The sequence below is a fragment of the Myxine glutinosa genome, chromosome 9 (genome assembly GCF_964187855.1).
Source record: "Myxine glutinosa chromosome 9, kmMyxGlut1.1, whole genome shotgun sequence".
Taxonomy (NCBI): Eukaryota; Metazoa; Chordata; class Myxini; order Myxiniformes; family Myxinidae; genus Myxine; species Myxine glutinosa.
In genome coordinates, this window is record NC_136269.1 from 47,860,301 (window position 1) to 47,873,049 (window position 12,749).

Genomic DNA, 12,749 nt, shown 5'->3' on the forward strand with positions numbered 1-12,749 from the left:
CCCACTTTGTGGAAAATATGATTGCTGGCGAAAACAAAATGTCGGTCAGGTCATCACATGTGCTTGCGTGAAACTTTGGAGAAACTATTTTTTACGGTGCATCTCATCAGAATACAGATGAGATGGCCAAGCATAATCAAAAACATCAAAGAAACACTAGTGTGTTTATGTCAATGTATACACTGCCACACCTGTGTACTTTCTTTGTAGGTGACCATACACAGACATCGTAAACAATGTCAATTTAATTTAAAGTACCACGTCCCATGGATCCAGTTTCGACATTTCTCCCACCTTCCGTTTATAATTTTATCCTCATTTTATTATTCCCTGCATGTCTGCGTCACTCTAATGGCAAAATACATCCTCCCCCCCTCCCCCCAGGTCACCGTGGAGGATTTTAGGTGAGGAGACTTGAAGAAAATTGTATTTTGTCCATAGCAAGAGCACAAATAAATGCTTCCTTTTCCATTGATACCACGAAACGGAATTTATTTTTTGAAACGGAATTTAGTTTATTTTGGAAATGGAAAAGACACTTTTTGAATTGAAAAATGACTGGCTCTAAATTGCAAGAACAACATTTTCTGATTAAAAAAAAACAAAAAAACATGACAGGAACAGAAGATGTTCACTTTAAGAAATGCATATTAAAAATAAATAAATAAAACTTGTTTTTTGCGTTAACAGCAATTTGGGAACTCGACTTTGCCCAATGTGTAAGACATAGCACATATGCTCCACATCAATTCTGGTGGATCGTGGAGGGGAGAATGAAATGTTGGATTGGTTCGCCAATATGATCAAAATATTTTTCATTCATTTCTTAGAGAAAACCTCGGATCCTGTTTGCAAGCAATCACCATCCGCTATTAAAATATAACAGTGTACGGTTACACCAACAATGTTACATAAGAAAAAGAAAATAACAGGCTCAACAATAATGTAAATAACAGACAAACCTCATGTGTACACATGGTTTCCACATGTCAGATTAAGAAAATTCTAATCGTTCTCTCAACACATGGAAGAGCATAATTTCACAGAAAAACCCAACAAAAAAGATACTTGGCAGCCAAAAACATGCCCCAGAATTCCTTGCAGTTACCTTTTACAGTTTTTACAGAAATCATATCTTACACAAATCCATCTATTATGAACACATGTTTGTTAGACATGGAGAGGGTTACATTGTGAAAAATAAAATTGAGAAAAGGATCGAAGAAAAGAAAGTAGAATAGGGGTAGAGGAAGAAGTATGGGAGACAAAGGAGGTGTGTGAGGAGAGAAAAGAAAGTAGGTTCTGCGGCTATCGTAGTAAAGGGATGGGATGTAATGTAAATTATGGGGTCTATCGGAGTAGGGAAGGGGTCGGGGCAATAATTCTGCCATTAATATAAATGTAATAAATAGATGTCCCCAAAGCTTAAATCATCAGCAGGTCCTATTGTGGGGCAAATTAATATCCTTTGCCATTTTTTCTGCTCATCGGTGTTTCCTCCCTGTTTAACCACTTGTAATTGTTCAATCTTCGATGCTCAAAATAAGGAAGTCATTTAATGGAAAAATCCAAACGGATACACAATTATTATCACTGATATTTCACCGATGCATACGCTTCCATAAGCTACTCATCTCCTTCATCACTAACTCTACACATTATGGCAAGACAAGGTAGGCCTTTTATCCAGGTGGAGCTTTTAGATAATAAGGTCTTTAATATCAAGTACAATGTGACTAAGTGTGATGAAATGACTCAATGACCCCAAGTGAGGTGAAAGTCTAACTAAATGTTCAAGATTTAAAAAATAATGTTTTGGGATGTCTTTCTTGTTTGTGTTGTGCAAAAATAAAATGCATTTTGATTTCATATGCTGTGGATTCTAACCTTAGACAAATAGTTGAACAATTAGCCAATTGGAAACTGAGATGTACTATACACCACAAATCATCAATAACATCAAGGCGCATAACATCCCCCCTTGTAAGAGATGAAAAGCTACAAACCAAGTGATGAAGGAAGGCCCAGAGAAACAGCATCAAGAGGGAAGCCTGCCATGAGGATCTGAGACTCTGTTAGGCCTTCAAGCTTGAGGCGATCAGGCAAGCCAGCACTCTGGGCTGCAGCTGCGGCGGCTGCTACCAGGTAGTACTGATAAAGCTCTGCTTCGGATGGAGCACCAAGTGCTCCACCAACTAGGCCAAGAGGAGGCAGCCCATGGGTTTTCATGCTCTGTTGAAGCAGGAGCAAGTTGTGCGCATGTTTCTCACTGGTCATGTGGATACGCAGGTTTCGTGCAACATTGGTTTCATAGTCACACACTTCACAGCGCCACACTGGTTTCTGCTGGGGTGGGCGCTGCTTTGCTGCAGGTGAAACCCCAACTTTTGGCACCATATTGAGCGTCATGTTGCCAGCGGTGCTGGGAAGGTGGTGGCCAAAAGTTGGTGGCTCAGCACTGCCATTCTGCAAACTCTGCATATTGTTAAGGTGTTTGTCTGACTGCATGTGAATGCTAAGGTTCCCCTTGGTTGTCGTTGAGTAATTGCACACATCACAGCGGAAGGGTTTGTAACCGCATGTGTAACTTTCCCCACGTGCAAGCCTCGGGTGTGGTTGCCCTGTCTGGCAGTATGCACAGGCGTCGCCGGGCTCTGGATGTTTCTCTTTCATATGGGCATCGAGTGTCTGCTGGTACTTGTAGTGCCAGTTGCACTTGGGGCACTTGAGAGTCTTGCACGAGGTCCTGGACTGCATGGCCATTGTAAGATGACCACCGAAGGAGAGAGAATGAGGGCTCATGATATGATCCGCCTTTGGAGACTCTTCCCCAGTGACCATCGAGAAGTCCCCATCTCTGGTGGACATGTTGCTGGCTTTGGGGAAGACCCTGTACTGGCCTCCCTCAGCCACATTATCATTTGGTTCAATATCGTCTCTGCTTACCCCTGCGCTGGGGTTGTTCTCGCACCTACTGCTGTTATTCGCATCACCTTCACTCATCAGCATTGCGCTTGCAGAGCTTCGACCGTTTGCGCTACCATCGTTAAAAATTTGGAAGGAACTAAGAGAGGATCCCTTTGGAGTAGAGCTTAGCATATGAGGCAGAAAAGAAGGTTGAGAAAAGCTTTGGTTTCCAAGATTTGAGAGTTCATTGCTGCTAGCACTGTCCCCAAGCCTGACCTGAGACCCATCACCTCCATCTTCCTCATCCTCTTCCTCAAAATCTGCACCGAAAAGTTCCTCAGGAAAATCTTCCTCCTCTGGGTCTGTTGGCTCAGACTTTATGGAGACTTTTTGGCTTTCGTGATCGGTGCTGAGTTTGGCTTCACTTCCTTTATTTCCAGACAGCTCAGCTAATCCGGCAGTTACACGGCCCAGTGTTGCTGAGGTAATAGGGGATTTGAGGACAGAATTGGTCAAGTTCCCAAAGTTTGTCAGGGTGTTTGACCCCCAAGAGTTCAGGGCCTGCATCTGGCCGACCATCTTTGGGCTGCAGTTGCTCACCTTCGACGAGCCTGGACCATTTTGCAATGCCTCTATCCCAGGCATATGGACTCCGCTAAACATCCCATAAAAATTTGGTCTTGGGCCGTCACAGTTTGGTTCTGAGGCAAGTGCCTGCTGAAAGCTAGGTGGAGTTTTTGGTTCTAGAAAGCTGATGAGGGGATCCCTGTCTTTACCAATACCTTGGATGATGGCAGATACATTGCCACCTACCAGAAGCTTCCGTTCCTCATCAATGAGGGTCATGTGGTGGTCGTGTATGGCGTGTGAGACAAAGGAACGGACATAGCCAAAAGACAGCTTGCACAGGAAGCACATAAGGATGGGCTTCCCCTTCCCATAAAGGGAAGAGCCATCAAACTTAGCAAGGTCAATGGAACTGTGGACATCTTTGACCAGGCAGGAGTTTTTTGCAGAGCCATCAGTGTTTAGGTACTCTGAACCACTCTTGTGCCTGACGTCATAGACGTGGAAGCTGCGCAAGACAGGACCAAGACCTGGCACCAGCATTGAGGTATTTGGAGAGGTCTGTTCCAAGCTGAAATGCTGTGCCAGAGATGAGGTGATGTGAAAGGTGCTAACAATCTGTGGGTGCGTGTTTTCTCTTGTCTTGGAGCCAAATGATAAAGCTGGAGGGAGCCCGCCACCATCCTCCCCTGCGCCGACCTCTTTGTCGTTCTCAACGATGTAGGCTGAACCATCGGGGTGATAAACAATCTCCCCAAGGAGGTTCTCCACATCGCTGTCTTCCACCTCACTCCCTTCACTATCGTCTTCTTTTAGTAGGGGGGGCAGCGCACTTGGGCAGTGATGCTCCATGTACGCCTGTAAACTGGGGAATGAGGTGGAACATTGGTTGCAGCAGATTTCTTTGGCAGAGGACACAAAGGAGGAAGCAGCAGCAGCAGGGGTAGCAGCGGCAGCGGCAACAGCAGTGGCGTTGGAGGCGGTGTCTAGGCCGAGGCAGGGCACGCGTTTTGCTGGCGAGGGGTCCCCCCCTCTCAGGCCCTCACCGCTGGGGCCTCGGCCCTCTCCGGCGGGCATCTCAGATGAGTTGTGGGCGAGACCTGCCTGGTCGAACAGCACGGATGTGACCAGCCCATCCTCAAGCCCCGATACAAGAGGGGGATCACAGGCTTCCATGACGGGGTCTTGCCGGAGTACTCATCTCAACTGTCTTGTCCTGGACCTGGATGGACAAAAAAAAAAATAGATCACCCATGTATAAAATATGGTCAAACTAACAAAACCGTACACATCAACACAAAGTGTAATCAGAATGGACTGAATATTTTAAATCCATTTTTATAACGATAATACTTTGACATTTTGATTAATATACTTATTGAATGCGCTCTTCTGTATTAATAAATAAAAATTTGGTGATAAATCGTTTTAAACGTATTCACTTGTCAATATTTAAAATAAATGATCTATCAGTCATCACAACAAAATCAATACGAGGTGAGCTTTATCATGTTAACCTTTTTACTTTTAACTGTACTACAGAAATCCACAGTCAACCATTAATCAATGGCCTTCTTATGCTTCAACATAGGCAGCATCGCACAGCAACATGAATGCACATAAATGCACTCATCAACCACTCTACTTCTCCGACAATTACAGTTTAACAAATCAATAAGGCCAATGAGCTATGTGCTGCAAACATCCAAATTTGAACTTTATTATGCATTTAGGCCTTTACAACACACACTTCAACAAAGAAGACACATTAGCAGCTTATGGCTGCAACAGTAAGTTAATTAGAAAATGCTTACACCTACATTATGTGGGTACTAATATCTAGTTTTAAGTTTAAAATCGAATCATCTGGAATCATCTCCAAGCTTGTATACATATATTGGTTCAATAGTTTTTTTTAAATCTTTTGTACTAATCTGCGATTTTGCAGTCTGCACAAGGGGTTAAACACAAAGTGTTTTGAAAGCTGGGCAGACGGCCTTCAAAAACAATTCGGGTCGGTCGGCATAGCCTCCCGTCATTTCCTGGTGGAACTGGCCACCAGCAACATCCAATCTTGCCTTTGCTCATCATTTTCCCGAAACGCACATAAAGGAAGACTCAAGGTCAAGCCATTACTCCACTCATGCCTGCATTACACCAGAGCCAGCCTGAAATGGTGACCGCATCATTGGAGACAATGAATATTTTACCTTGCAGTCAACAGGGACTTCAACACAATGCGGGGACCGACAAGTGCAGAATGTGTGGCATATCTGACTTATTTGAGCCATTACAGAATACATCTTAAGGTGGAAAAACAACCAATAATAGACATGTACGCACATGGATGTTGCACACACAATGTACATGAAATATGAGTTTTGTTGATTCATGCTGATTGTTTATTAGACAGATGCACCCTCGAGTGACAATGTCTTTCATTGTTGGAGTGTGCATGCTACTCTGCATGGTAGCATGCACACTACAGCATGTCTTTGAATCCTCTCTCGCCCTCCCCCCATCCACTCTCCCTATCTCTTCCCCTCTCCTCTCTCTTTCCCCTCCCCTCTCTCTTCCCCTTCTCTCTTCACCCTCCCTTCTCTCCCCCCTCACCTTGCTGCCACTTTCCCCTCTCTCTCCTTTTGCCTCTCCCTTTCTTTCCCCTCTCTTCTCTCCCCCCCTTCCCTTTCCTATCCCGCTCTCTCTCCCTCTTTCCCCTCCCCTCTTCTCTCTCCCTCTTTCCACTCCCCTCTCCTCTCTCTCCCTCTTTCCCCTCCCATCCCCTCTCCTCTCTCCTCTCTCTCCCTCTTTCCCCTCCCATCTCCTCTCTCTCCCTCTTTCCCCTCCCCTCTCTCTTCCCCCTCACCTCACTGCCACTGTTCCCCCTCTCTCCTTTTGCCTCTCTATTTCTTTCTCCTCTCTAATCTCTCCCCCTTCCCTTTCCTATCCCGCTCCCCTCTCCTCACTGCCCCACCACTCTCTACCATTTTCCCCTCTCTCTCCTTTTGCCTCTCTCCTTCTTTCCCCTCTCTTCTCTCTCCCCCTTCCCTTTCCTATCCCACTCTCTCTCCCTCTTTCCCCTCCCCTCTTCTATCTCTCCCTCTTTCCCCTCCCCTCTCCTCTCCTCTCTCTCTCTCCCTCTTTCCCCGCCCCTCTCCTCTCTCTTCCCCTTCTCTCTTCACCCTCCCTTCTCTCCCCCCTCACCTCGCTGCCACTTTCCCCTCTCTCTCCTTTTGCCTCTCCCTTTCTTTCCCCTCTCTTCTCTCTCCCCCTTCCCTTTCCTATCCCACTCGCTCTCCCTCTTTCCCCTCCCCTCTTCTCTCTCTCCCTCTTTCCCCTCCCCTCTCCTCTCTCTCCCTTCCCCTCTCCTCTCCTCTCTCTCCCTCTTTCCCCTCCCATCACCTCTCCTCTCTCCCTCTTTCCCCTCCCCTCTCCTCTCTTTCCCTCTTTCCCCTCCCCTCTCTCTTCCCCCTCACCTCACTGCCACTGTTCCCCCTCTCTCCTTTTGCCTCTCTATTTCTTTCTCCTCTCTTCTCTCTCTCCCCCTTCCCTTTCCTATCCCGCTCCCCTCTCCTCACTGCCCCGCCACTCTCTACCATTTTCCCCTCTCTCTCTCCTTTTGCCTATCTCCTTCTTTCCCCTCTCTTCTCTCTCTCCCTTCCCTTTCCTATCCCGCTCTCTCTCCCTCTTTCCCCTCCCCTCTTCTATCTCTCCCTCTTTCCCCTCCCCTCCCCTCTCCTCTCCTCTCTCTCTCCCTCCCCCTTCTCTCTTCACCCTCCCTTCTCTCCCCCCTCACCTCGCTGCCACTTTCCCCTCTCTCTCCTTTTGCCTCTCCCTTTCTTTCCCCTCTCTTCTCTCTCCCCCTTCCCTTTCCTATCCCGCTCGCTCTTCCTCTTTCCCCTCCCCTCTTCACTCTCTCCCTCTTTCCCCTCCCCTCTTCTCTCTCTCCCTCCCTCTTTCCCCTCCCCTCTCCTCTCTCTCCCTTCCCCTCTCCTCTCCTCTCTCTCCCTCTTTCCCCTCCCCTCTCTCTTCCCCTTCTCCCTTCACCCTCCCCTCTCTCTTCCCCCTCACCTCGCTGCCACTGTTCCCCCTCTCTCCTTTTGCCTCTCTATTTCTTTCTCCTCTCTTCTCTCTCCCCCTTCCCTTTCCTATCCCGCTCCCCTCTCCTCACTGCCCCTCCACTCTCGACCATTTTCCCCTCGCTCTCCTTTTGCCTCTCTTCTTCTTTCCCCTCTCTTCTCTATCCCCCTTCCCTTTACTATCCCACTCCCCTCTCTCTTTTCCCATCCCCCCTCTCTTCCCCTCCATTCTTTTTTACCCCATCCCCTCACTGCCCTTCCACTATCTACCACTCCCCTCTGTCTCCTTCTTTCTCCTCTCTCTCCCCTTCCCTTTGTTCCCCATCCCCATTCTCCCTCCACTCTCTCTCTCTCTCCATCTCCTCCTCCCATCCCCACTCCCCTCTCTCTGTCTCCTTCTTTCTCCTCTCTCTCCCCTTCCCTTTGTTCCCCATACCCATTCTCCCTCCCCTCTCTCTCTCTCTATCTCCTCCTCCCATCCCCCCTCCCCTCTCTCTCTCTCCATCTCCTCCTCCCATCCCCACTCCCCTCTCTCTGTCTCCTTCTTTCTCCTCTCTGTCCCCTTCCCTTTGTTCCCCCTCCCCATTCTCCCTCCCCTCTCTCTCCCAATCTCCTCCTCCCATCCCCCCTCCCCTCTCACTCTCTCCTCCCATTCCCTTTCTCTTTCTCTCTTGTTATGCAAATTCATTTTTTGCAATATGGAGCCAAAACAGGCCAGCAAAACGGCTTACGTAAAAAATATTTTTGTCTTGTTGATGGAGAGATTAAGGCAAAAACACACATCCAAGGCTGAATGTATAAAATACTGCTACACCCTGCCCTCTTGATTTGATGTTAATTATTTGAAGGGATCCATAATGATTGTAGAATTATATTTGGATGACAATTTCTTCCAGAGGATTCTCTTTTCATTAACTGCTCCATTCTGATATCACTGATAGCATGCTGGGTCATTCAAATAATGTATTTACTGGAGTACCCCTCATCTACCATGGGCAATATATGGACCCATGCAAAACATGACATTCAAAATCTTATTTAAAGCAGGCCCACGACTTAAGCGTATGACATTCGCACTGCCCCCTAGGGGTTGACGTTTGTGTTAATAGTTTTGAGTCTGTCTCTCTCCCCCTGCATTATTGAATGAATTTCGGACAAATTATGGTTGTGGACCCACTGTTCAGAGAACTTCTAGGAGTGAAGGTTCAAAAGGTCAATGATGGATGTTCCCGGCTGGTGATCTGGAATGCCATTTAATCAGGCAGTCAGTAAGCAAAATGGAATCTCCAAATTTCTCTCATTGATGATGTTGGATTCACTTTACTTCCTTATATTCTACATGTTTTGTGATGTTAAAATTAAGCTCTACTTTTTTCTTTTTTTTTTAGGTTTGAACGAACTGAAATTTAAAAAGAAAGAATGGGAGGATTGGAGAAAGAAGGGGGAGTCAGGGTGTTGGAAGTATGGAGGGAAATATGGCTTGCGAAGAGATAGCGGAGTAAGTGAAGAGTGAAGGGCCTTGTATGGACATTACACAGAAGGGGGCAGGGTAAATAAATGGCATTGTTTTTACATCTGTAATATAAAAGGGGCTGTGTCTGTCTGTATGTCTGTCTGTCTGTCTGTCTGTCATGCTACAACTTGACAACAGATTATCAGGTTTCAATGAAACCAACGACGGTGGATTCAAAGAGCTCCCGGGAAGGTTTGTGATGCAAAAAAGAAAGAAAGAAGCTTTGTGTATGGTACATGGGCAGTGGGCACATGTGGCGAAACTGCAAACACCAACCTGCGACACTGGCTATCCCCACACAGAGGGCAGGATCGCCCAGGAATCCTTTTTTGCTCTTGCCCATAGATTAGCCATCATAGATTAGCCATCGCAGCTTTGCCAAGGAAATGGAGAGGGCCGTTTTTTAACATTTACGCAAAGGCAGAGATGAGGAGACCGCAGAGTTTGTTTCCTGCCATGGCCTGTGCCTAATAGGTACCCCAGACAGTTTGATTAAAATAAAAAATAGAGGGGAGAGGGGAGGGGAAATTGCTTTTATTTTGATATTCCTCCTAGTGTGTTGTTGCATATTATTCATAATTCAGCATATAGAAAAGCTGTGATGGATATCCCATTAACTCTATCCCCTCCTCGCTCCCGGAGTATATAGCTAGACCGGTATCTATACACCGCCTAATTTTATTTTTCCCATTAACAACCGTTGTTTTTAGCAATTAAACAAAGAGTGGAATTCCGCTCAGCGAAGCACCGGGTCTTATATTCTACTAAATAATAAATAAATTGTATCAGAGTAATTCAATGGAAGATCGAGTAGTAAATAAATAGCTTTCTCAACTTTCATATTTCAAAATAAACATAAAAGGATACACAAGGAATTTTTAGCACAGGAGGAGGCCATTCGACCCATCATGCCCACACTACACCAACAACAGAAAGCATCACCCATCCACACACAAGTTACCTACAAGTCCTGGCAATATGCCTGTACCCCTCTATCTCCAATGCTTCCAGGTATATATCCAATTCCAATTTAAACCTATCTACTCAGATATCAGGTGGCTCAGGTGGATCAGACTCGGCAACGGTTGCTCGAGTGAGATGTGCATGGAAGAAGTTTCGGGAACTGAGTGGCGTGCTGATGAGGAGGAGAGTGTCGCTGAAGCTGAAGGGAAAGGTGTATGCTGCATGTGTGAGAAGTGTTATGATTTATGGGAGCGAGACATGGGTAATGAACGTAGAGCAGCAACGAAGGCTGGAAAGGGTGGAAATGCGAATGGTTCGATGGATGTGTGGAGTATCGTTGAGAGAGAGGAAGACAAATGATGAATTGCGAAAGATGATGGGAATATTGCCTGTGATTGATGCTGTGAAGAGGAACAGGTTGAGATGGTTTGGTCATGTATTGAGGAAGGATGAAAGTGACTGGTTGAGAAGAGTGATGGAAGTTAATGTAGAAGGAAGTAGAGGACGGGGAAGACCGAGAAAGACTTGGCTAAAGATGGTGGAAGAAGAAATGCGGGCAAGGGGGTTAACAAGGAGAGATGCAGAAAATAGGGCAAAATGGAGAAGATTGTCATGGGGACCGCAAGGCTAACCCCCGCTCTAGCAGGGAACATGGCCTTAAAATGCATGTTGTCTACTCCTCCTGCGGCCACCACATCCACATTCTTCAACAAGAGCTTCAAACAGCATCATCTTCTTCGGTGCTAAAATAATTATAAGAATCCATCAACAATAACGTACAATTTAATTGATGCCAAGTAAAAACAAAATTAATTAATCTATGGCTAGCCCTGTATCATTTCGCTCTACAATTTGTGCATCCTGCACTTTGCCACTGGGAATGCACACCTGTGTCGAAAGTGCAACCACGCACAGCAAAACCACCAATTCATGTACTGTCCATTGATTGAAGAGCCTGCCAGAAACACCTGCCTTGTGGTTAAGATTTTCTCCTATTTCTTGACGTTGTTTATGCTTCATGGAAACAATATTGTACTGGAGAAGGGCTAATTGAACAGCTTTTTTCAGAACTAGACAAGCCAGTCGCAAATCTCCGTAACTATGCCAGTGCTGGAACCTAATGTAACATCCTCTCAAACGTGACGTTACCCAACTAGTTAAGGCGAGTCATCACACGACACTTGGATGATGTTATCATGTGACGGAATAATATTCCAATTCCGCGATGCTTTCCGAGTTATCACAATCAACAAACTTTGGTCAAGACACATTTACGCATTTGGTTTTAGTCGATGCGACTACCTGGGCTTGAAATGTTTTGAATGAGCCAGGTAGTGGGTGCTTATTTATGCACCGAAGAAATTTATCTCTGTGCCATGACGCCATGTTGTTACTGTACCCCAAAAATGAAAAATAATAATATAAAAAATAAATAAATAAAAATAAAAATATATGAAATTTTTTCAAATGAAAAATAATAATAGAAAAAAATAAAAATAAAAATAAAAATATATGAAATTTTTTCAAATGAAAAATAATAATAGAAAAAATAAATAAATAAAAATAAAAATATATGAAATTTTTTCAAATGAAAAATAATAATAGAAAAAATAAATAAATAAAAATAAAAATATATGAAATTTTTTCAAATGAAAAATAATAATAGAAAAAATAAATAAATAAAAATAAAAATATATGAAATTTTTTTTAATGAAAAATAATAATATAAATATCTTTTTCAAACATTTTTTTACCCCACAATTTTATGAATCTTCAGCAAATTGGAAAATTTCCGATCAATGTCTGAATGAGCAGTGCTATTCGATTCCTTTATGCCAGCTATCTTCAACAAAACTCCCCAGGCCATCCCTAGGTTGGGAAAATTTAAAAGTATCAATTTTCATGAAAATACAAATCTTTACCTTTGCTTTTGGGTTCACCAAATGTATGATGTATGTTAAAGATTCGTTTTTTCATATTAAATTTAAATATAGTTTAGAAATTACGTCCGACCAGGAATGCTTCTTACAACACAAGTACAAAAGACCGGTGTTTGTCGCCTTCATGTATTGAATAAAATATTACAAATGCTTCGAACACCCCCAAAGTCCACCATAAATTTCCTAATGCCCTTGATGTCAGAAACTTTCAATTTCATGCGACCATATTATGGAAATTGCCTGGCAATGCTCCATGCTACAGAACCCATTCTCATATGCCTTTCATAAGCGAGATTGCAATTAATGACACTTCAATTTCCCCCGAATTAAATATTAACAGGCTTCGAGTGCAGCCCGCTTCATTGAGGAGAGCCAGGTTAATTGTAGTGAGGCGTGGGGCCAGCACCCCTGAACAGGTGCCTGGGGCTTAGTGTGCCTGGCTTTTGGGCATCAACCCAAAGAACCATGCTACAGGATAGACTGTAAATGGCAGATAACAATGGAGACTAAATGACAGCGGAAATGTGTCGCCACTGTTCCTCTGCAATAAGTATGGCCATCTGTTTTAATGTTTTTTTTTTCTAGCCAGGTGTAATTAAATCCATCATAATAAAGCGTCTGTTTACAAGTCCCACGCAGTTAGGCATCCGCCTTGACACCTGCAATCTTCGGGTTCAGACCTTACTCTCCCACTCGCACATCTCTGCCAGGCAAAAGAAAAAAATAATAATGGCGGAGCAAGCACACCGCTCTTCCAGAACACCTGGAGCACAGTGCATA

The 12,749-nt window shown here is 44.6% G+C and overlaps 1 protein-coding gene across 2 annotated transcripts in view; it reads right to left on the reverse strand.

Moving 5' to 3' along the window:
- LOC137435414 (zinc finger homeobox protein 3-like) overlaps window positions 1-12,749 on the reverse strand; it is a 427,890-nt gene that overhangs the window by 391,725 nt on the left and 23,416 nt on the right. For both annotated transcript variants that reach the window (XM_068129189.2, XM_068129190.2), the window contains exon 2: window positions 2,007-4,696. In XM_068129189.2, coding sequence (XP_067985290.2) covers window positions 2,007-4,650 — 2,644 coding nt within the window. In that variant the 5' untranslated portion in view covers window positions 4,651-4,696. The remainder of the gene's footprint in view (window positions 1-2,006; window positions 4,697-12,749) is intronic.